Genomic DNA, 21,457 nt, shown 5'->3' on the forward strand with positions numbered 1-21,457 from the left:
CTGCGCATGCGCAGCTCTTTGGTGTGCGCCTTCTCTGCCGCTATGCGCACGCGCAATGAGATTTTCCGTACGACATCATGGCCGCCCTCACCACGCAGTTTTATTTTCCGTACGCTGTCATGGCTGCTGTGAGCATGCGCACTAAGATCTCTGCGCTGCGTCACGGCCACTCCGCGCACGCGCGGTGACATTTCCGTACACTGTCATGGCCGCCCGCACACGCGCAGCTCACTGCACACCTGCTCCATACCTGCTCTGCGCATGCGCATTCTCCCCACGCAGCCCTGACGTCATTACGCACGACCTCTTCCCGGCCGGGCCTTCCCTGAGGAGGAAGCGACGGAGCCCCGGGACGGGCCCGGGGAAAAAACCGGGGAAAAACCGGGAAAAACCGGGAAAAACGGGATAAAATCGGGATAAGCGGGAGAGCCGGGAGCAGCGCCGCGCCCGCGCCGCCGCAGCCATGGTGTTCTACTTCACCTCCAACGGTGAGAGAGCCCGGGCGGGCCCTGAGGGGAATCCCGGCAGTTCCCGCCAAAATCGCCTTTTCCCGCCAATTCCCGCTTCCTTTCCCGCCCTTTGGCCGAATTCCCGCCATTTCCCGCATCCCCTCAGGGCTCCCCGCAATTCCCGCCGGTTCCGGAATTCCCGCGGGAAAACAAATCCCGGGAATGTTCCCGCCCGCTTGGAATTCCCGGCAAAAAAAACCGGGAATGGCTCCTCAAAAATCCGGGAATTCTCCGGGAATTTGCCAGGGTTTTCCCGGATTTTTCCGGGATTTTTCCAGGATTTTCCCGCATTTTTTTCAGGATTTTTCCCAGATTTTTTTCCAGGTTTTTCCCACATTTTTCCATCATTTTTACTGAATTTCCCCGGGATTTTTCCAGGGATTTTTCAGGATTTTCCCAGGATTTTTCCCGGATTTTTCCAAGGTCTTTTCCAGAATTTTTTTTCCAATAATTTTCCAGGATTTTTCCCGGATTTTTCCAAGGTCTTTCCCACACTTTTCCAGAATTTTTTTTTCAATAATTTTCCAGGACTTTTTCCTGGAATTTTCCCTGATTTTCCCGGATTTTTCCAAGGTCTTTTCCAGAATTTTTTTTCCAATAATTTTCCAGGATTTTTCCTGGATTTTTTCCCAGATTTTCCTGGAATTTTCCCGGATTTTTCCCACATTTCCTCTCCCAATCCGGGTTTCTTTTCCATTCCCGATTTCCCATCGAGATTTTTTGGGATGTTGGGAATTTCACCTCGCAAATATCCCAAAATAAAGGCGGGAATGGAGAAAAATGTGGGAATTGTGGGAGAAATTTGGGAATTTTGGGAGAAATTTGGGAATTTTTGGAAGAAATTTGGGAGAAATTTGGGAAATTTTTGAAGAAATTTGGGAATTTTTTGGAGAAAATTGGGAATTTTGGGAGGAATTTCGGAATTTTCCGACCCCGTGGGAATTCCCGCATTTGAGAATTCCCAAATTTCCCCGGAAACCCCTGAGGGGAAGAAAAATTTGGGCTCTAAAAAAAACTTGGAAAACGAAATTCCCTCGATGGCCCAGGAGGGAAAAGGGGAAAACTCCAGGAATTTCTCAGGAATTCCCAGAATTTTGGGGGTTTTTCCTGGATTTCCACAGCTCCATTCCCATTTTTCCCCAATTTCCATGGATCCATTCCCATTTTCCACAGATCCATTCCCGTTTTTCCTGGATTTTCACAAATCCATTCCTGATTTCCATGGATCCATTCCCATTTCCCATGAATCCTTTCCCATTTTTCCTGGATTTTCACCGATCCATTCCCATTTTCCATAGATCCATTCCCTTTTTTTTTTGCATTTTTCATGGCTCCATTCCCATTTTCCTGTTTCCCATGGATCCTTTCCCACGGATCCATTCCCATTTTCCCGGCTCCATTCCCATTTTTCCCGTTTTTCCCGTCTCTCACGGCTCCCTTCCCGTTTTTCTCAGCTTCATTCCCATTGTTCCTGGATTTTCCCCGGCTCCATTCCTGTTTTTCCCGTTTTCCATGGATCCTTTCCCATGGATCCATTCCCATTTTTCCCATTTTTCCCGTTTTTCCTGTCTCTCACGGCTCCATTCCCATTTTCCCGGCTCCATTCCTGTTTTTCCAGGATTTTCCCCGGCTCCATTCCCGTTTTTCCTGTTTTCCATGGATCCATTCCCGTTTCCCATGGATCCATTCCCATTTCCCCGGCTGCATTCCCATTTTTCCCATTTTTCCCGTCTTTCACGGCTCCATTCCCATTTTCCCCTGCTCCATTCCCGTTTTTTCCCATTTTCCATGGATCCATTCCCATTTTCCCCGGCTCCATTCCCGTTTTTCCTGGATTTTCACAAATCCATTCCTGATTTCCATGGATCCATTCCCATTTCCCATGCTCCATTCCCGTTTTTCCGGGATTTTCCCCGGCTCCATTCCCGTTTTTTCCCGCTCCATTCCCATTTTTCCCATTTTTCCCATTTTTCCCGTCTCTCACGGCTCCATTCCCGTTTTCCCCGGCTCCATTCCTGTTTTCCTCAGCTCCATTCCCATTTTCCCCAAATCCATTCCCGTTTTTTCCCGTTTCCCATGGATCCATTCCCATTTCCCCAGACCCATTTTCCCAGCTCCATTCCCATTTTTCCCGTTTTTCCCGTTTTTCCCGTCTCTCACGGTCGTTCCCGTGTCCCGCAGCCGCCGCCGCCGTGTACACCATCTACATGGGCAAGGACAAGTACGAGAGTGAGTCCGCAATTCGGGAATTTTGGGAATTCCGGGAACTCTTTGGGCCGTTTCTGGCATTTTCTGGGAATTTTGGGGCTTTTTTTTTTAATTTCGGTGATTTTTTTGGGAATTCCGGGGTTTTTTTGAGGAATTTTGGGAATTATTTTGGGTTTTTTGAGGAGTTTCGGTGATTTATTTGGGAATTTTAGGGATTTTTTTGGGATTTTTTGGGATTGTTTTCAGAATTCCACAGGTTTTGTGAGGGAATTTTGGGGAATTTTTTTGGGAGTTTTGGGAATTTTTGGGGAAATTTTGGAATTTTTTAGGAATTTTTCTGATTTTTTTTTTTTGTTATTTCGAGGATTGTTTTTGATAATTTTGGGGATTTCAGGGATTATTTTTGGAATTTTTAGGAATTATTTTGGAAATTCTAGAGATTGCTTTGGAAGTTTTGGGGATTTTTTGGGAATCTTGGGGGTTATTTTGGGAATTTTTGGGTTTTTGGTTTTTTTTTTTTGAATTTCAGGAATTTTATTTTTAATTGCAGGATTATTTTGGGAAATTTGGGATTTTTTTTTTGGAATTTCTTGGCTGGATTTTGGGGTGGAAATTCCGGGATTTTGGGGTGAGAATTTTGGGATTTGGGGCAGGAATTCTGGGATTTTAGGGCTGGATTTGGGATGGGAATCCCAAGATTTTGGGGCTCGATTCTGGGATTTGGGATTGGAATTTTGGGATTTGGGATTGGATTTGGGATGGGAATTTTGGGATTTGGAGCAGCAATCTGGGATTCGGGGCTGGAATTCGGGGCAGAAATTTGGGATTTGGGGCAGGACTTTGAGTGGGAATTCTGGGATTTGGGGCAGGATTTTGGGTGGGAATTCTGGTGTTTCAGGGCTGGATTTGGGGCAGGAATTTTGGGGTTTGGGGCAGCAATTCCGGGATATGGGGCAGGAATTTTGGGGTTTGGGGCAGGAATTTTGGGATTTGGGGCAGGAATTTTGGGATTTGGGGCAGGAATCCTGGGGTTTGGGGCAGGAATTCTGGGATTTGGGGCAGGAATTTTGGGATTTGGAGCAGGAATTTTGGGATTTGGGGCAGGAATTGTGGATTTTGGGGCAGGAATCCTGGGGTTTGGGGCAGGAATTTTGGGGTTTGGTTCAGGAATTGTGGATTTGGGGCGGGAATCCTGGGGTTTGGGGCAGGAATTCCGGGGTTTGGGGCGGGAATCCCTGGATTTGGGGCAGGAATTTTGGGATTTGGGGTGGGAATTTTGGGGATTGGGGTGGGAATTGTGGATTTGGGACAGGAATCCTGGGGTTTGGGGCAGGAATTCCGGGGTTTGGGGCAGGAATCCCGGGGTTTGGTTCAGGAATTGTGGATTTCGGGGCTGAGCCCGCGCTGTCCCCGCAGACGAGGACCTGATCAAGTACGGCTGGCCCGAGGACGTCTGGTGAGCGCCGGGATCCGCCGGGATCCACCGGGATCCACCGGGATCCACCGGGAGCGGCTGAGAGGGCACCGGGGCTCCGGATCCCCTCGGATCCCCCCCGATCCCCTCGGATCCCCCCGATCCCGTTTGTTTCCTGGATCTCGTTTGTGTCCCCTGATCCCATTGGATTCCTCTGATCCCATTTGGATCCTGGATCCCATTTGTTCCCCAGATCCCGATGGATTCCCCTGGATCCCGTTGGGTTCCCCTGATCCCGTTGGGATCCCATTTGTTCCCCAGGTCCCATCTCCCCCTGGATCCCGTTTGTTCCCCAGATCCCAATGGATTTCCCCTGATCCCATTTCTTCCCTGGATCCTTTTTGTCCCCTGGATCCCAATGGATTTCCCCTGACCCCATTTGTTCCCTGGATCCCGTTTGTTCCCCTGGATCCCACTGGGATCCTGTCTGTTCCCCTGGATCCTGTTTGGATCCCCTTTCTCCCCTGATCCCATTTGGATCCTGGATCCCATTTGTTCCCCAGATCCCGATGGATTTCCCCTGATCCCATTGGTTCCCCTGGATGCCATTTGGATCCCCCTTGTCCACCAGATCCCATTTCTCCCCTGGATCCCAATGGATTTCCCCTGATCCCATTTGTCCCCTGGATCCTGTTTGTTCCCTTGGATCCCATTTGGATCCTGCTCGATTCCCCTGGATCCCATTTGGATCCTGGATCCCATTTGTTCCTCTGATCCCGTTTGTTCCCCTGGATCCCAGTGGATTTTCCTGGATCCTGTTTATTTCCCTGGATCCCATTTGGATCCTGTTTGTTCCCCTGGCTCCCAGTGGATCCCGTTTTTTCCCCCAGATCCTACTGGATTCTCCTGATCCCACTTGGATTCTCCTGGTTTTCATAGATCCCATTTGTCCCCTGATCCCGTTTGGATCCTGGATGCTGTTTGTTCCTCTGATCCTGTTTTTTCCCCTGGATCCCAGTGGATTCCCCTGATCCCATTGGATTCTCCTGATCCCACATGGATCCCCCTTGTTTTCCTGGATCCAGTTTGTTCCCTGGATCCCGTTTGGATCCCACTTGTCCCCTGGATCCTGTTTGGATCCCTGGATCCCTTTTGTCCCCTGGATCCCATTTGTTCCCCAGATCCCATTGGATTCCCTGGATCCCATTTGGATCCTGGATCCCATTTGTTCCCCAGATCCCATCTCCCCCTGGATCCCGTTTGTTCCCCAGATCCCAATGGATTTCCCCTGATCCCATTTGTCCCCTGGATCCTGTTTGTTCCCTTGGATCCCGTTTGGATCCTGTCTGTTCCCCTGGATCCTGTTTGGATCCCCCTTGTCCCCTGATCCCATTGGATTCCCCTGATCCCATTGGATTCCCCTGATCCCATTGGATTCCCCTGATCCCGTTTGGATCCTGGATCCCGTTTGTTCCTCTGGTCCCGTTTTTTCCCCTGGATCCCGTTTGGATCCTGTTGGATTCCCCTGATCCCATCTCCCCCTGGATCCCATTTGGATCCTGTTTCTCCCCTGGATCCCAATGGATTTCCCCTGATCCCTTTTGTCCCCTGATCCCATTTGTCCCCTGGATCCTGTTTGTTCCCTTGGATCCCGTTTGGATCCTGTCTGTTCCCCTGGATCCTGTTTGGATCCCCCTTGTCCCCTGATCCCATTGGATTCCTCTGATCCCATTTGGATCCTGGATCCCGTTTGTTCCTCTGGTCCCGTTTTTTCCCCTGGATCCCGTTTGGATCCTGTTGGATTCCCCTGATCCCATCTCCCCCTGGATCCCATTTGGATCCTGGATCCCGTTTGTTCCCCTGGATCCCAATGGATTTCCCTGGATCCTGTTAATTTCCCTGGATCCCATTTGGATCCCCCTTGTCCACTGGATCCCAGTGGATTCTCCTGATCCCAATGGATTCCCCTGGATCCCAGCGGATTTCCCTGGATCCCATTTGGATCCTGGATCCCATTTGTTCCCCAAATCCCATCTCCCCCTGGATCCCAATGGATTCCCTTGGATCCCATTTGGATCCTGGATCCCAGTGGATTCCTCTGATCCCGTTTGTCCCCTGGATCCCATTTGGATCCCGTTTGTTCCCCAGATCCCATTTCCCCCCTGGATCCCAGCGGATTTCCCTGGATCCCATTTGGATCCTGGATCCCATTTGTTCCTCTGATCCCGTTTGTTCCCCAGATCCCGATGGATTTCCCTGGATCCCATTTGGATCCCGTTTGTCCCCCTGGATTCCCTTGGATCCCATTGGTTTTTCCCTGGATCCCATCTCCCTCTGGATCCCGTTTGTTCCCTGCAATTCCCGGAATTCCCAGCTCGGCATTCCCGGGCTGCCTCTGGCTCGGAATTCCCACAATTCCCAAAATTCCTGGCACCGTTTTCCTGCGCTGCCTCTGGGTTGGAATTCCTGAAATTCCCAGGTTGGAATTCCCAGAATTCCCGGGTTGGCTTCAGGTCGGAATTCCTGGAATTCCCAGCTCAGAATTCCCGGGCTCGCTCTGGGTTGGAATTCCTGGAATTGCCAGCTCAGAATTCCTGGAATTCCCAACTCACCATTGCCAGAATTCCCAGAATTCCTAGCTCAGAATTCCTGGAATTCCCAACTCACCATTGCCAGAATTCCCAGAATTCCTAGCTCAGAATTCCTGGAATTCCCAACGCACCATTGCCAGAATTCCCAGAATTCCTCGCTCAGAATTCCTGGAATTCCCAACTCAGCATTCCCAGAATTCCCGGAATTCCCAGCTCAGCATTCCCAGAATTCCCAGCTCAGAATTCCCGGGCTCGCTCTGGGTTGGAATTCCTGGAATTCCCAGCTCAGAATTACCAGAGTTCCCAGCTCAGCATTCCCGGAATACCCAGCTCAGCATTCCCAGAATTCCCAGCTCAGAATTCCCGGAATTCCTGGAATTCCCGGCTCAGCATTCCCAGAATTCCCGGAATTCCCAGCTCAGCATTCCTGGGCTTGCTCTGGGTTGGAATTCCCCAAGTTCCCAGCTCAGAATTCCCGGAATTCCCAGAATTCCCGACGTTCCCGCAGGTTCCACGTGGATAAACTCTCCTCAGCCCACGTCTACCTGCGGCTGCACCAGGTGAACCTGGGGGGAAAATCGGGAAAAATTTGGGAAAAAACTCGGGAAAAATTCAGGAAAACCTTGGGAAAAATCAGGGGAAACAGCGGGGGAAAAAAGACGGGAAAAACCTCAGGAAAATTGGGAAAAACCTCGGGAAAATGGGGATATTTTCTGGGAAACCTTGGGAAAAATGTCGGGAAAATCGGGATATTCCATGGGAAATCCTGGGAAAAACGTCAGGGAAAACTTGGGGAAAAAAGTCGAGGAAATTGGGAAAAACAGCAGGAAAAATTTGGGATGTCCTTGGGGAACTGTGGGAAAAACCTTGGGAAGATTGGGGAAAATTTTGGGAAAAATGGGAAAAAATCTTGGGGAAATTGGGAAAAAATGGGAAAAAATTTTGGGAAAACTGTGAATAGTCTTGGGAAAACGGGAAAAAACCTTGGGAAAAGAGGGAAAACCGTGGGAAAAATGGGATATTCTGTGGGAAATCCTGGGAAAATTATGAAAACTCTTGGGAAAAGTGGGGAAAACTCTTGGGGAAAGTTGGGAAAATCTTGCAGAAAGTGGGAAAAACCTTGGAAAAAGTAGGATATTCTGTAGGAAATCCTGGGAAAAACCTTGAGAAAATTGGGAAAACCTTTGGAGAATGGGGAAAAACCTTGGGAAAAGCGGGAAAACTCTTGGGAAAAGAGGGAAAGCCGTGGGAAAAGTGGGAAAACTCTTGGGAAAAATGGGAAGAACCGTGGGAAAAACCTTGAGAAAATTGGGAAAACCTTGGGAGAAGTGGGAAAAACCTTGGGAAAAGAGGGAAAGCCTTGGGAAAAGTGGGAAAAATCCTGGGAAATTGGGCAAAACATCGGGAAAAGTGGGAAAAACCTTGGAAAAAAATGGGAAAACCTTGGGAAGACTGGGAAAAATCCTGGGAAAATTGGCCAAACCATTGGGAAAAGAGGGAAAACTTAGGAAAAATGGGACAACCTTGGGAGAAGTGGGAAAACCTTGAGAAAAGTGGGAAAACCTTGGGAAAATTGGGAAAACTCTTGAAAAAAGTAGGGAAAAACCTTGGGAAAAGTGAGGAAATCCTGGGGGGAAGTCAGAAAACTCTTGGGAAAATTGGGGAAAACCTTGGGAAAAATGGAAAAAATCCTGGGAAAAACCTGGGGAAAACCTTGGGAGAAGAGGGAAAAACCTTGGGAAAATTGGGGAAACCTTGGAAAAAGTGGGGAAAACCTAGGGAAAATTGGGATATTCTGTGGGAAATCCTGGGAAAATTGGGGAATCCCTTGGGAAAAGTGGGAAATCCTTGGGAGAAGTGGGAAAAACCTTGGGAAAATTGGGGAAACCTTGGAAAAAGTGGGGAAAACCTAGGGAAAATTGGGATATTCTGTGGGAAATCCTGGGAAAATTGGGGAAAACCTTGGGAAAAATGGAAAAAATCCTGGGAAAAACCTTGGGAAAACCTTGGGAGAAGTGGGGAAAACCTGGGGGGAAGTCAGAAAACTCTTGGGAAAATTGGGGAAAACCTTGAGAGAAGTGGGAAAAACCTTGAGAAAATTGGGAAAAACCTTGGGAAAACCTTGGGAGAAGTGGGGAAAACCTGGGGGGAAGTCAGAAAACTCTTGGGAAAATTGGGGAAAACCTTGGGAAAAGTGGGAAGAACCTTGGGAAAATTTGGAATGACCTTTAAAGAAGTGGGAAAAACCTTGGGGAAAGTGGGAAAACCTTGGGAAAATTGGCCAAACCATTGGGAAAAGAGGGAAAACTCTAAGGAAAATTGGACAAAACATTGGGGGAAGTGGGAAAACTTTGGGAAAATTGGGAAAACTCTTGGGAAAAGTGGGGAAACCTTGGGAAAAGAGGGACAGCCTTGGGAAAATGTGGGAAAACTCTCGGGAAAAGTGGGAAAACTTTTGGGAAAAGTGGGAAAAACCTTGGGAAAATTGGGAAAACTCTTGGGAAAAGTGGGGAAACCTTGGGAAAAGAGGGACAGCCTTGGGAAAATGTGGGAAAACTCTCGGGAAAAGTGGGAAAACCTTGGGGAAAGTGGGGAAAACTTTGAGAGAAGTGGGAAAACCTTGGGGAAAGTGGGGAAAACTTTGAGAGAAGTGGGAAAACCTTGGGGAAAGTGGGGAAAACTTTGAGAGAAGTGGGAAAACCTTGGGGAAAGTGGGGAAAACTTTGAGAGAAGTGGGAAAACCTTGGGGAAAGTGGGGAAAACTTTGAGAGAAGTGGGAAAACCTTGGGAGAAGTGGGGGAAACCTTGGGAAAAGAGGGACAGCCTTGGGAGAACTGAGGAAAATCCTGGGGAAATTGGCCAACCCATTGGGAAAATTGGGAAAACTCTTGGGAAAATTGGGAAAACCTTGGGAAAATTGGGAAAACCCTGGGAAATGAGGATGGAGATGGGGCTGAGGACGGACTCTCGGCCCCACGGCAGGGCCAGAGCGTGGACGACATCCCCAAGGAGGTGCTGAGCGACTGCGCCCACCTGGTCAAGGCCAACAGCATCCAGGGTACCCCAAAATTCCCTTTTTTTCCCTCTTCCCAAATTCCCCCCCCTTTCTCCTTCTCCTTTCCCACTTCCCCCACTTTTTTCCTCATTTTTCCCCCGCGTTTTTCCCGCTTTATTTCCGTTTTCCCTGATTTTTTTCCCCATTTTTTTCCTCCTCTTTCCTTCTCTTTTCCCATTTTCCCACTTTTTCCCCCCCATTTTGTTCACTTTTCCCCCACTTTTCTCCCCCTTTTCCCACTTCCCCACTATTTTCCCAATTTTTCTGAATTTTTCCCACATTTTTCCCCACCTGTTCCGTATTTCCCAATTTTTTCCCATTTTCTTCAATTTTTCCCACTTTTTTTCCCATTTTCCTCACTTTTTTCCCTATTTTTCACTTCTTTTCCCCATTTTTCCACATTTTTCCAACTTTTTTCCCCATTTTCCTCACTTTTTTCCCTATTTCCCCATTTTTCCCCATATTTTCCACATCTTTTCCCTTTCCCCCTATTTTTTTCATTTTCCCCATTTTTCTCCCATTTTCCCCCCATTTTATTCCCATTTTTCCCAATTTTCCCCCTTTTTTCCCCCCTTTTCCCCATATTTTCCCATTTGTTTTCTGTTTTCCCCATTTTTCCCATTTTTCCCATTTATTTTTCCTGTTTTTTCCCTATTTTTCCCATTTATTTCCCTTTTTTCCATTTCCCTTTTCCCCCCTTTATTTCCCCATTTTCCTCTTTATTTTCCTTGTTTCTCCCCATTTTTTCCCATTTTTCCCATTTTTCCCCATTTATTTTTTCTAAATTTTCCCCATTTTCCCCCCATTTATTTTTTCCAATTTTTCCCCATTTTTCCCATTTATTCCCCCATTTTTATAGTGTCTTTACCCTAAACAGTTTTTCCAATTTTCCCCATTTTTCCCCCATTTCCAGGCTGCAAGCTGAGCGACCGTGCTTTATCCCATTTTTCCCATTTTTTTCCCCATTTTTCCCATTTTCCCCCCATTTCCAGACTTCAAGCTCAGCTCACTGACAGTGCTTTATCCTGTTTTTTCCATTTTTTCCCATTTTTTCCCATTTTTGCCCATTTTTGCCCATTTTTGCCCATTTTTTCCCATTTTATCCCATTTTTTCCCATTTTTTCCCATTTTTCCAGCTGCAAGCTGAGCTCAGTGCCAGTGCTTTACCCCTTTTTAGCCATTTTTTATCCATTTATTCCCATTTTTGCCCGTTTTTGCCCCATTTTGCAGGCTGCAAGCTGAGCTCGGTGACAGCGCTTTCCCCCGTTGTATTTTCACTCATTTTTGCCCATTTTTGCCCGTTTTTGCCCCATTTTGCAGGCTGCAAGCTGAGCTCGGTGACAGTGGTTTACACGCCCTGGAGCAAACTCATTTTTGCCCATTTTTGCCCGTTTTTGCCCCATTTTGCAGGCTGCAAGCTGAGCTCGGTGCCGGTGCTTTCCCCCATTTTAGTTTAACTCGTTTTTTCCCGGTTTTGCCCATTTTTGCCCGTTTTTGCCCCGTTTTGCAGGCTGCAAGCTGAGCTCGGTGACAGTGGTTTACACGCCCTGGAGCAACCTGCGCAAAACGCCCGACATGGACGTGGGGCAGATCGGCTTCCACCGCAGCAAGGACGTGAGTGACACGGGAATGTGGGAATGGGAATGGAGCTGGGAATTTGGGAATGTGGGAATGGGAATGTGGGAATGGTAATGGGATCACATGGGCTTCCACCGCAGCAAGGACGTGAGTGATGGGAATAAACCTGGGAATTTGGGAATGGAGATGGGAATGGGAACGGGAATTGGGAATGGGAATGGATCGACGGAGCAGCGCACTGCCAATTCCCAGTTTAGTTCCCGTTATTCCCAGTTCCATCCTGATTCAATCCCGGTTTAATCCCAGTTCAATCCCAGTTTAATCCCAGTTCAATCCCGGTTTAGTCCCAGGTTTAATCTCGGTTTAGTCCCAGGTTCAATCCCAGTTCAAGCCCGGTTTATCCCGGTTTCCCAGGTGCGCTCGGTGACGGTGGAGCGGCGTGCGGCGGAGCAGCGCACTGCCAATTCCCAGTTTAGTTCCCGTTATTCCCAGTTCAATCCTGGTTCAATCCAGGTTCAATCCCGGTTTAGTCCCAGGTTCAATCCCGGTTTAATCCCAGTTCAATCCTGGTTTAGTCCCAGGTTCAAGCCCGGTTCAAGCCCGGTTTATCCCGGTTTCCCAGGTGCGCTCGGTGATGGTGGAGCAGCTGGCAGTGGAGCAGCGCACTGCCAATTCCCAGTTTAGTTCCCGTTATTCCCAGTTCAATCCTGGTTCAATCCAGGTTCAATCCCGGTTTAATCCCAGTTCAATCCCGGTTTAGTCCCAGGTTCAATCCTGGTTTAATCCCGGTTCCATCCCGGTTTAGTCCCAGGTTCAAGGCCGGTTCAAGCCTGGTTTATCCCGGTTTCCCAGGTGCGCTCGGTGATGGTGGAGCAGCTGGCAGTGGAGCAGCGCACTGCCAATTCCCAGCTTAATTCCCGTTATTCCCAGTTCAATCCCGGTTCAATCCCAGTTCGATCCCGGTTTAGTCCCAGGTTTAGTCCCAGGTTTAAGCCCAGTTTATCCCGGTTTCCCAGGTGCGCTCGGTGACGGTGGAGCGGCGTGCGGCGGAGCAGCTGCGGCGCCTGGAGCGCACGCGCGTGGAGCGCTTCCCGGACCTGGCGGCCGAGCGGGAATGCCGCGACCGCGAGGAGCGAGGGCGGCGCCGCATGGAGCTGCAGGAGCAGCGCCGCCAGCAGCGCGAGGAGCTCCGCCGGAAAAAGGAGATGGAGGAGCTGCGGTGGGGGCCACGGAATGCCGGGAGTGAAACGTGGGAATGTCTGGTGGGGGTGGCGGGAATGTTTGGTGGGAATGTCTGGCTGGGAATGTTGGGAATGTTTGGTGGCTGCGCTGGATGGAGCTGCAGGAGCAGCGCCAGGAGCAGAGGGACGAGCTCCGCCGGAAAAAGGAGATGGAGGAGCTGCGGTGGGGGCCACGGAATGCCGGGAATGGTTCATGGGAACGTCTGGTGGGAATGTTGGGAATGTCTGGTGGGAATGTTTGATGGGAATGTTGGGAATGTCTGGTGAGAATGTTTGATGGGAATGTTGGGAATGTCTGGTGGGAATGTGGCGCCTCATGGAGCTGCAGGAGGAGCAACACCGGGAGCAGAGGGAGGAGCTCCGTCGAAAAAAGGAGATGGAGGAGCTCCGGTGGGGGTCACGGAATGCCAGGAATGGTTCAAGTGGTGGGAATCTTTGGTGGGAATTCCAGGAGTGTGTGGTGGGAATTCATGGAGCTGCAGGAGCAGCGCCGCCAGCAGCGCGAGGAGCTCCGCAGGAAAAAGGAGATGGAGGAGCTCCGGTGGGGGTCACGGAATGCCGGGAGTGAAACTTGGGAACGTCTGCTGGGAATGTCTGGTGGGAATGTCTGGTGGGAGTGCCGGGAATGTTTGGTGGGAATGTCTGGCTGGGAATGTTGGGAATGTTTGGTGGCGACGCTGGATGGAGCTGCAGGAAGAGCAGCGCCGGGAGGAGCTCCGCAGGAAGAGGGAGATGGAGGAGATCCGGTGGAATTCCAGGAATGTTTCATGGGAATGTTTGGTGGGAAAGTTTGTTGAGAGTTCCAGGGCTGTTTGGTGGGAATGTCTGGTGGGAATGCTTGGTGGGAATGTTGGGAATGTTTGGTGGGAATGTTTGGTGGCGGCGCCGGATGGAGCTGCAGGAGGAGCAACACCGGGAGCAGAGGGAGGAGCTCCGTCGGAAAAAGGAGATGGAGGAGCTGCGGTGGGAGTCACGGAATGCCGGGAATGGTTCATGGGAACGTCTGGTGGGAATGTTGGGAATGTCTGGTGGGAATGCTGGGAATGTTTGGTGGGAATGTCTGGCTGGGAATGTTGGGAATGTTTGGTGGTGACGCCGCATGGAGCTGCAGGAGCAGCGCCGCCAGCAGCGCGAGGAGCTCCGCCGGAAAAAGGAGATGGAGGAGCTCCGGTGGGAGTCACGGAATGCCGGGAATGGTTCATGGGAACGTCTGGTGGGAATGTTGGGAATGTCTGGTGGGAATGTGGCGCCTCATGGAGCTGCAGGAGGAGCAACACTGGGAGCAGAGGGAGGAGCTCCGTCGAAAAAAGGAGATGGAGGAGCTCCGGTGGGGGTCACGGAATGCCAGGAATGGTTCATGGGAATGTCTGGTGGGAATGTTGGGAAGGTTTGGTGGGAGTGCCAGTTATGTTTGGTGGGAATGTTGGCAATGTTTGTTGGGAATGTTTGTTGGGAATCTGGCGCCGGCTGCAGCTGCAGGAGCAGCGCCAGGAGGAGCTCCGCAGGAAGAGGGAGATGGAGGAGATCCGGTGGAATTCCAGGAATGTTTCATGGGAATGTTTGGTGGGAAAGTTTGTTGAGAGTTCCAGGGCTGTTTGGTGGGAATGTCTGGTGGGAATGCTTGGTGGGAATGTTGGGAATGTTTGGTGGGAATGTTTGGTGGCGGCGCCGGGGTGATGGCGCCGGATGGAGCTGCAGGAGCAGCGCCGGGAGCAGAGAGAGGAGCTCCGCAAGAAGAGGGAGATGGAGGAGCCCCGGTGGGGGCCACGGAATGCCGGGAATGATTCCTGGGAATGTTCACTGGGAATGTGGGGAATGTCTGGTGGGAAGGTTTGATGGGAATGTTGGGAATGTTTGGTGGGAATGTAGCACCACATGGAGCTGCAGGAGCAGCGCGAGGAGCTCCGCCGGAAAAAGGAGATGGAGGAGCTCCGGTGGGAGTCACGGAATGCCGGGAATGATTCGTGGGAGTGTCTGGTGGGAGTGTTGGGAATGTCTGGTGGGAATGTTGGGAATGATTGGTGGGAATGTGGCTCTGGATGGAGCTGCAGGAGCAGCTCCGGGAGCAGAGGGAGGAGCTCCGCAGGAAGAGGGAGATGGGGGAGCTCCGGTGGGAGTCACGGAATTCGGGGAATGATTTGTGGGAATGTCTGGTTGGGAATGTTTGGTGGTGACGCTGGATGGAGCTGCAGGAGCAGCACCGGGAGGAGCTCCACAGGAAAAAGGAGATGGAGGAGCTGCGGTGGGAGCCACGGAATGCCGGGAATGGTTCATGGGGACGTCTGGTGGGAATGTTGGGAATATCTGGTGGGAATGTGGTGCCTCATGGAGCTGCAGGAGGAGCAACACCGGGAGCAGAGGGAGGAGCTCCGTCGAAAAAAGGAGATGGAGGAGCTCCGGTGGGGGTCACGGAATTCCGGGAATTCCAGGAGTGGTGGGAATCTTTGGTGGGAATTCCAGGAGTGTGTGGTGGGAATTCCGGGAATGTTTGTTTGGGAATGTTTGGTGACAATGTTGGGAGTGTCTGGTGGGAATGTTTGCTTGAAGTCTTGGGAATGCCTGGTGGGAATGATGGGAACGTTTGGCGGGAATTCCCGGAACATTAGTTGGGAATGTCAGGAATGTTTGGTGGGAATGTTTCCTGGGAATTCCAGGAACGTTCGCTGGGAATTCCAGGGATGTTTGGTAGGAATTCTGGGATCGGAGCTCCTGGGGGATTTCCAAGGAGAATCCCGGCTTCGGTCAGGGGGTGGGGGCTGGGAATGCCGGGGGAGAGCCTGGAGCTGCCGCTGGAATTCCCGCTGGAATTCCCTCTGGAATTCCTTCAGTTGTCTCTGGAACTGCCTCTGGAATTGCCCGAGTTCCCTTTGGAATTCCCTCTGGAATTCCCTCAGTTGTCTCTGGAATTGCCTCTGGAATTCACTCTGGATTGCCTGGGGAATTGCATCTGAAATTCCCTTTGGAATTCCCTCTGGAATTCCCTTAGTTACCTGTGGAATTGCCTCTGGATTACCTTCGGAATTGCCTTTGGAATTTCTCCTGGAATTTTCTCTGGTATTCCCTCTGCAATTCTCTCTGGAATCGGGACTGGAATCACCCCAATTCCCTCTGGAATTCTCTCTAGATTTCCTTTGGAATTGCCCCTGACGTTCCCTCTGGAATTCCCTCTGGAATTTTCCCCGGCAACTCCGGAGCTTTCCCAGGATTCCTCCTGCTCCTGCTCCCTCTGGAATTCCGGATCTCGGATAACCAGGAGTGAGGGGCCGGGATGTGCCGGGAATTCCTCCCGAGGGATTTGGGAATTTGGGATTCCCAGGATTCCCTCGGGAGCTTCCCCAGAGCTCCACAAAAACCGGGATGGGAGGAAATGCGGGAATTTCCCGGGATCCAGGCTGGGAAAACCGGGATTGGGATCCTAAATCCGGGAATTTCCAGCTGGGAGATCCCGGAGAAAAACCTCGGGAAAAGGGAATGGCGGGAGAATCGACGAGGGGCGGAATTCCAGAGGGAAAATCCTTGGGAATTCTGGGATCCAGCCTGGGTTTCCAGTGGGAATTCCCCCGGAATTCCGGGATAATTTTGGGAATTCTCCCTGCAGGAGCTACTCGTCCCTGATGAAGGCAGAGAACATGTCCTCCAACCAGGTGAGGAACCCTCCGGAATTCCGGGAATTCCTTGGGAAAGGGGATGGGAAAACCGGGGATGATGGGAATGGTGGGATTGGGAATCATGGGAATGATGGGAATGATGGGATTGGGATTGGGAATGGGAATAATGGGATTCTGAATAATGGGAATGGGGTTGGGATTAATGGGAATGGTGGGGAAAATGGGATTGGGAATAATGGGAATGATGAGAATGGGATTGGGAATACTGGGAATGGGAATGATGGAATTGGGAATAATGGGGATAATGGGGATGGGAATGGTGGGAAAGGGAATAATGGGAATAATGGGGAAAATGGGATTGGGAATAACGGGAATGGGAATAATGGGAACGAGAATGGGAATAGGAAATGGGAATGATGGGAATGATGGGATTGGGATTGGGAATGGGAATAATGGGATTCTGAATAATGGGAATGGGGTTGGGATTAATGGGAATGGTGGGGAAAATGGGATTGGGAATAATGGGAATGATGAGAATGGGATTGGGAATACTGGGAATGGGAATGATGGAATTGGGAATAATGGGGATAATGGGGATGGGAATGGTGGGAAAGGGAATAATGGGAATAATGGGGAAAATGGGATTGGGAATAATGGGAATGATGGGAATAATGGGAATAACGGGAACGGGAATAGGAATCAGGAGTGGGGTGGGAAGAATGGGATTGGGAATAATGGGAATGGGATGGGAATTCCATTCCATGGGGTGGGAATAATGGGAACGAGAAGAATGGGAATAATGGGAATAGTGGGAATAATGGGGATTGGAATTATGGGAATAATGGAATTAGGAACAATAGGAATAATGGGATTGGGAATAATGGGAATTATGGGAATGATGGGAATGGGAATAATGGGAATGGGACGGGAATTCCATTCCATGGGGTGGGAATAATGGGAACAAGAAGAATGGGAATGATGGGATTGGGAATACTGGAAATAATGGGAATGGGATTGGAAGTGAGAACAGTGGGATGGGAGTAGTGGGAATGGGATTGGGAATGGTGGGAAACACGGGAATCATGGGAATGGGACTGGGAATGGGGGTGGGAATGGTGGGAATAGCAGGAATGGGAGTAACGGGAATGATGGGAATTCCCGGAGCTCCAGACCCCAAAGTGTCCCCGTGGGAATTCCCACATTTCCAATTCCCACATTCCCAATTCCCAAATCCCATTCCAGATTCCCCCATTCCCATATCCCAGATTCCCAATTCCAAAATCCCAGATTCCCAGTTCCCATTCCCACATTCCCAAAATCCCAAATCCCAAAATCCCCAATTCCCCACATTCCCAATTCCCATTCCCAAATCCCAGATCCCCAATTCCCCCATTCCCAAATTCCCCAATTCCCATTCTCAATTCCCAGTTCTCAAATCTCCCAAATTCCCAATCCCATATTCCCAAATTTCCACATTCCCATTCCCAAATTCCCAGATTCCCAAATCCCCAATTCCCCACATTCCCAGTTCCCCTTTTCTGAATCCCTAATTCCCAAATCCTCAATTCCCACAATCCCAATTCCCCCATTCCCAAATTTCCAAATCACCAATTCCTATTCCCAATTCTCAAATCCCCCAACTCCCAATCCCACATTCCCAAATCCCGTATTCCCAAGTCCCAACCTCCCAAATTCCCACATTCCCAAATTCCAATTCCGGCACATTCCCAATTCCCCATTTCCAAATTCCCAAATTCCCGATTCCCCAATTCCCCACATTCCCAGTTCCCCTTTTCTGAATCCCTAATTCCCAAATCCTCAATTCCCACAATCCCAATTCCCCCATTCCCAAATTTCCAAATCACCAATTCCTATTCCCAATTCCCAATTCTCAAATCCCCCAATTCCCAATCCCACATTCCCAAATCCCGTATTCCCAAGTCCCAGCCTCCCAAATTCCCACATTCCCAAATTGCAATTCCCAAATCCCCAATTCCGGCACATTCCCAATTCCCCCATTCCCTAATTCCCATTCCCATATTCCCAATTCCCCATTTCCAAATTCCCAAATTCCCGATTCCCCCATTCCCAGATTCCCAAATCCCCAATTCCCCCAAATTCCCAATCCCATATTTCCAACCTCCCAAATTCCCACATTCCCATTCCCCCATTCCCAATTCCAAAATCCCAATTCCCAAATTCCCCAATTCCAATTCCCTAATCCCATTCTCTAATCCCCAATCCCAAATTCCCAAATCCCATATTCCCAATCCCCAACCTCCCAAATTCCCACATTCCCAATTCCAAAATCCCCATTCCCAAATTCCCAATTCCCCCATTCCCCAATTCCCATTCTCAATTCCCAAATTCCCAAATCCCCCAATTCCCAATCCCACATTCCCAAATTCCCACATTCCCAAGTCCCAACCTCCCAAATTCCCACATTCCCAAATTCCAATTCCCAAATGCCCAATTCCCCACGTTCCCAATTCCCCCATTCCCAATTCCTAAATCCCCATTCTCAAATTTCCCAGTTCCCCATTTCCTAATCCCCAATTCCCAAATCCCCAATTCCCAAATTCCCAAATTCCCAATTCCCCCATTCCCCAATTCCCATTCTCAATTCCCAATTCCCAAATCCCCCCAATTCCCATTCCCAAATCCCCCAAAATCCCAATCCCATATTCCCAAATTACCATATTCCCAAATCCCAAAATTCCCACATTCCCATTCCCAAATCCCCAATTCCCACAATCCCAAATTCCTGATTCCCCCATTCCCCAATTCCCATTCTCAATTCCCAACTCCCAATTCCCACATTCCCAAATTCCCAAATCCCCAATCCCCAATTCCCAATTCTCAAATCCCCCAAAATCCCAATCCCATATTCCCAAATTCCCAAATTACCATATTCCCAAATCCCTAATTCCCACATTCCCATTCCCAAATCCCCAATTCCCCACATTCCCAATTCCCCCATTCCCAATTCCCAAATCCCCAATTCCCATTCTCAATTCCCAATTCCCAAATCCCCCCAATTCCCAATCCCAGATTCCCAAATTCCCACATTCCCAATCCCAAATTCCCAATTCCCCCATTCCCCAATTCCCATTCTCAATTCCCAAATTCCCAAATCCCCCAATTCCCAATCCCACATTCCCAAATTCCCACATTCCCAAGTCCCAACCTCCCAAATTCCCACATTCCCAAATTCCAATTCCCAAATGCCCAATTCCCCACGTTCCCAATTCCCCCATTCCCAATTCCTAAATCCCCATTCCCAAATTTCCCAGTTCCCCATTTCCTAATCCCCAATTCCCAAATCCCCAATTCCCAAATTCCCACATTCCCAATCCCAAATTCCCAATTCCCCCATTCCCCAATTCCCATTCCCAAATCCCCCAAAATCCCAATCCCATATTCCCAAATTACCATATTCCCAAATCCCAAAATTCCCACATTCCCATTCCCAAATCCCCAATTCCCACAATCCCAAATTCCTGATTCCCCCATTCCCCAATTCCCATTCTCAATTCCCAACTCCCAATTCCCACATTCCCAAATTCCCAAATCCCCAATCCCCAATTCCCAATTCTCAAATCCCCCAAAATCCCAATCCCATATTCCCAAATTCCCAAATTACCATATTCCCAAATCCCTAATTCCCACATTCCCATTCCCAAATCCCCAATTCCCCACATTCCCAATTCCCCCATTCCCAATTCCTAAATCCCCAATTCCCATTCTCAATTCCCAATTCCCAAATCCCCCCAATTCCCAATCCCAGATTCCCAAATTCCCACATTCCCAATCCCAAATTCCCAATTCCCCCATTCCCCAATTCCCAATCCCAAATTCCCAAATCCCAAAATTCCCATTCTCAATTCCCAAATCCCCCCAATTCCCAATCCCATATTCCCAAATTCCCATATTCCCAAATCCCCAATTCCCCCATTCCCCAATTCCCATTCCCAATCCCATATTCCCAAATTCCCATATTCCCAAATCCCCAATTCCCCCATTCCCCAATTCCCATTCCCAATCCCATATTCCCAAATTCCCATATTCCCAAATCCCCAATTCCCCCATTCCCCAATTCCCATTCCCAATCCCAAATTCTCAAATCTCTAAATTCCCACATTCCCAATTCCCGCTTTTCCCGGCAGGACGGGAACGACTCGGACGATTTCATGTGAGGATCCTTCCCGGCCCCTTGGGAATTCCCAGGAAAAGGAGCTGGGGGAGCCCCGGGAGCTCCCGGACTTTGGGGGGATTCCCGGGAATGTCGGAGCCAACAAAGCCTGGGATCGGCCGGGGCCGCCTCTGGAATTCTTGTCCCGGGAATTCGGGAATGGCTCTGGACGTGAGGGGGGGAGGGGTTGGGATTTCTGGGATTTTCCCCTTCGGGATTGCGCGGAATTCCCGACGGTGCCCGGGGAGCTGGGCTGGGAGAGGGGGGAAAACGGGGAAAAAGTGGGAAAAAATGGGAAAAAAAATGGAAAAATTGGGAAAAAGCTGGAAAAGCTGGGAAGAAATGGGGAAAAAATGGGGAAAGACCAGGAAAAATGGGGGGAAAAGGGAAGAAGTGGGAAAAAACAGGTGGAAAAGAGGAGAGGCTGGGCAAGCCTTGGGAAAATGGGAAAAACTGGGAAAAAGCAGGAAAAATGGGGGGGGAAATGGGAGAAACTGGGAATAAATGGGGAAAACGGGAAAAAATAGGGAAAATGGGGGAGAAACTGGGATAAAACAGGAGAGAAACTGGGAAAACGTGGGGAAAAGTGAGAGAAACTGGGAATAAACAGGGGAAAACTGGGAAAAACATGGGGGAAAAAGTGTGGAAAACAGGGAAAAACTGGGAAAGATGGAGGGAAAAGTGGGAAAATGGGGGGAAAGTGGGAAAAACCGAGAGCAATTGGGAAAAATGGGGGGGGAAAACAGGGAAAGACCAGGAAAAATGGGAGAAAAGTGGGGAGAACCATGGAAAACCTGGAAAATGGGGGAATAACTGGGAAAAATGAGAAAAAAGTGGGAAAAGCTGGGTAAAGCGGGGAAAAAACAGGGAAAATGGGAGGAAAATACAAAGACCAGGAAAAATGGGAGAAAAGTGGGGAGAACCATGGAAAACCTGGAAAATGGGGGAATAACTGGGAAAAATGAGAAAAAAGTGGGAAAAGCTGGGTAAAGTGGGGAAAAAACAGGGAAAATGGGAGGAAAAGACTGGGAAAAGTGGGAAAAGTTGGAGAAAACTGGGAA

At 49.6% G+C, this 21,457-nt stretch overlaps 1 protein-coding gene across 1 annotated transcript; it reads left to right on the plus strand.

Annotated features, from left to right (window-relative positions):
* The first annotated feature begins 291 nt into the window (after positions 1 to 291).
* Positions 292 to 20,516, plus strand: CCDC25 (coiled-coil domain containing 25). Its single transcript, XM_041405198.1, has 9 exons — positions 292 to 488; positions 2,691 to 2,738; positions 4,134 to 4,173; positions 7,231 to 7,282; positions 9,705 to 9,780; positions 11,288 to 11,391; positions 12,372 to 12,574; positions 16,195 to 16,240; positions 20,371 to 20,516. The coding sequence occupies exons 1-9, from the start codon at positions 464 to 466 to the stop codon at positions 20,398 to 20,400; spliced, it is 624 nt and encodes a 207-aa protein (XP_041261132.1). The 5' UTR covers positions 292 to 463; the 3' UTR covers positions 20,401 to 20,516.
* The last annotated feature ends 941 nt before the right edge of the window (positions 20,517 to 21,457 follow it).

Source organism: Onychostruthus taczanowskii, unplaced genomic scaffold, assembly GCF_017590055.1.
Source record: "Onychostruthus taczanowskii isolate IOZ18803 unplaced genomic scaffold, ASM1759005v1 scaffold225, whole genome shotgun sequence".
Taxonomy (NCBI): Eukaryota; Metazoa; Chordata; class Aves; order Passeriformes; family Passeridae; genus Onychostruthus; species Onychostruthus taczanowskii.

Bases quoted from the DNA above. Each gene is read 5' to 3' on its own strand.
- CCDC25 (XM_041405198.1), top strand. From the start codon at position 464: ATGGTGTTCTACTTCACCTCCAACG. The intron at 12,575-16,194 runs GTGGGGGCCACG...TTCTCCCTGCAG, and splicing joins AAGGAGATGGAGGAGCTGCG to GAGCTACTCGTCCCTGATGA. The intron at 16,241-20,370 runs GTGAGGAACCCT...TTTTCCCGGCAG, and splicing joins AGAACATGTCCTCCAACCAG to GACGGGAACGACTCGGACGA.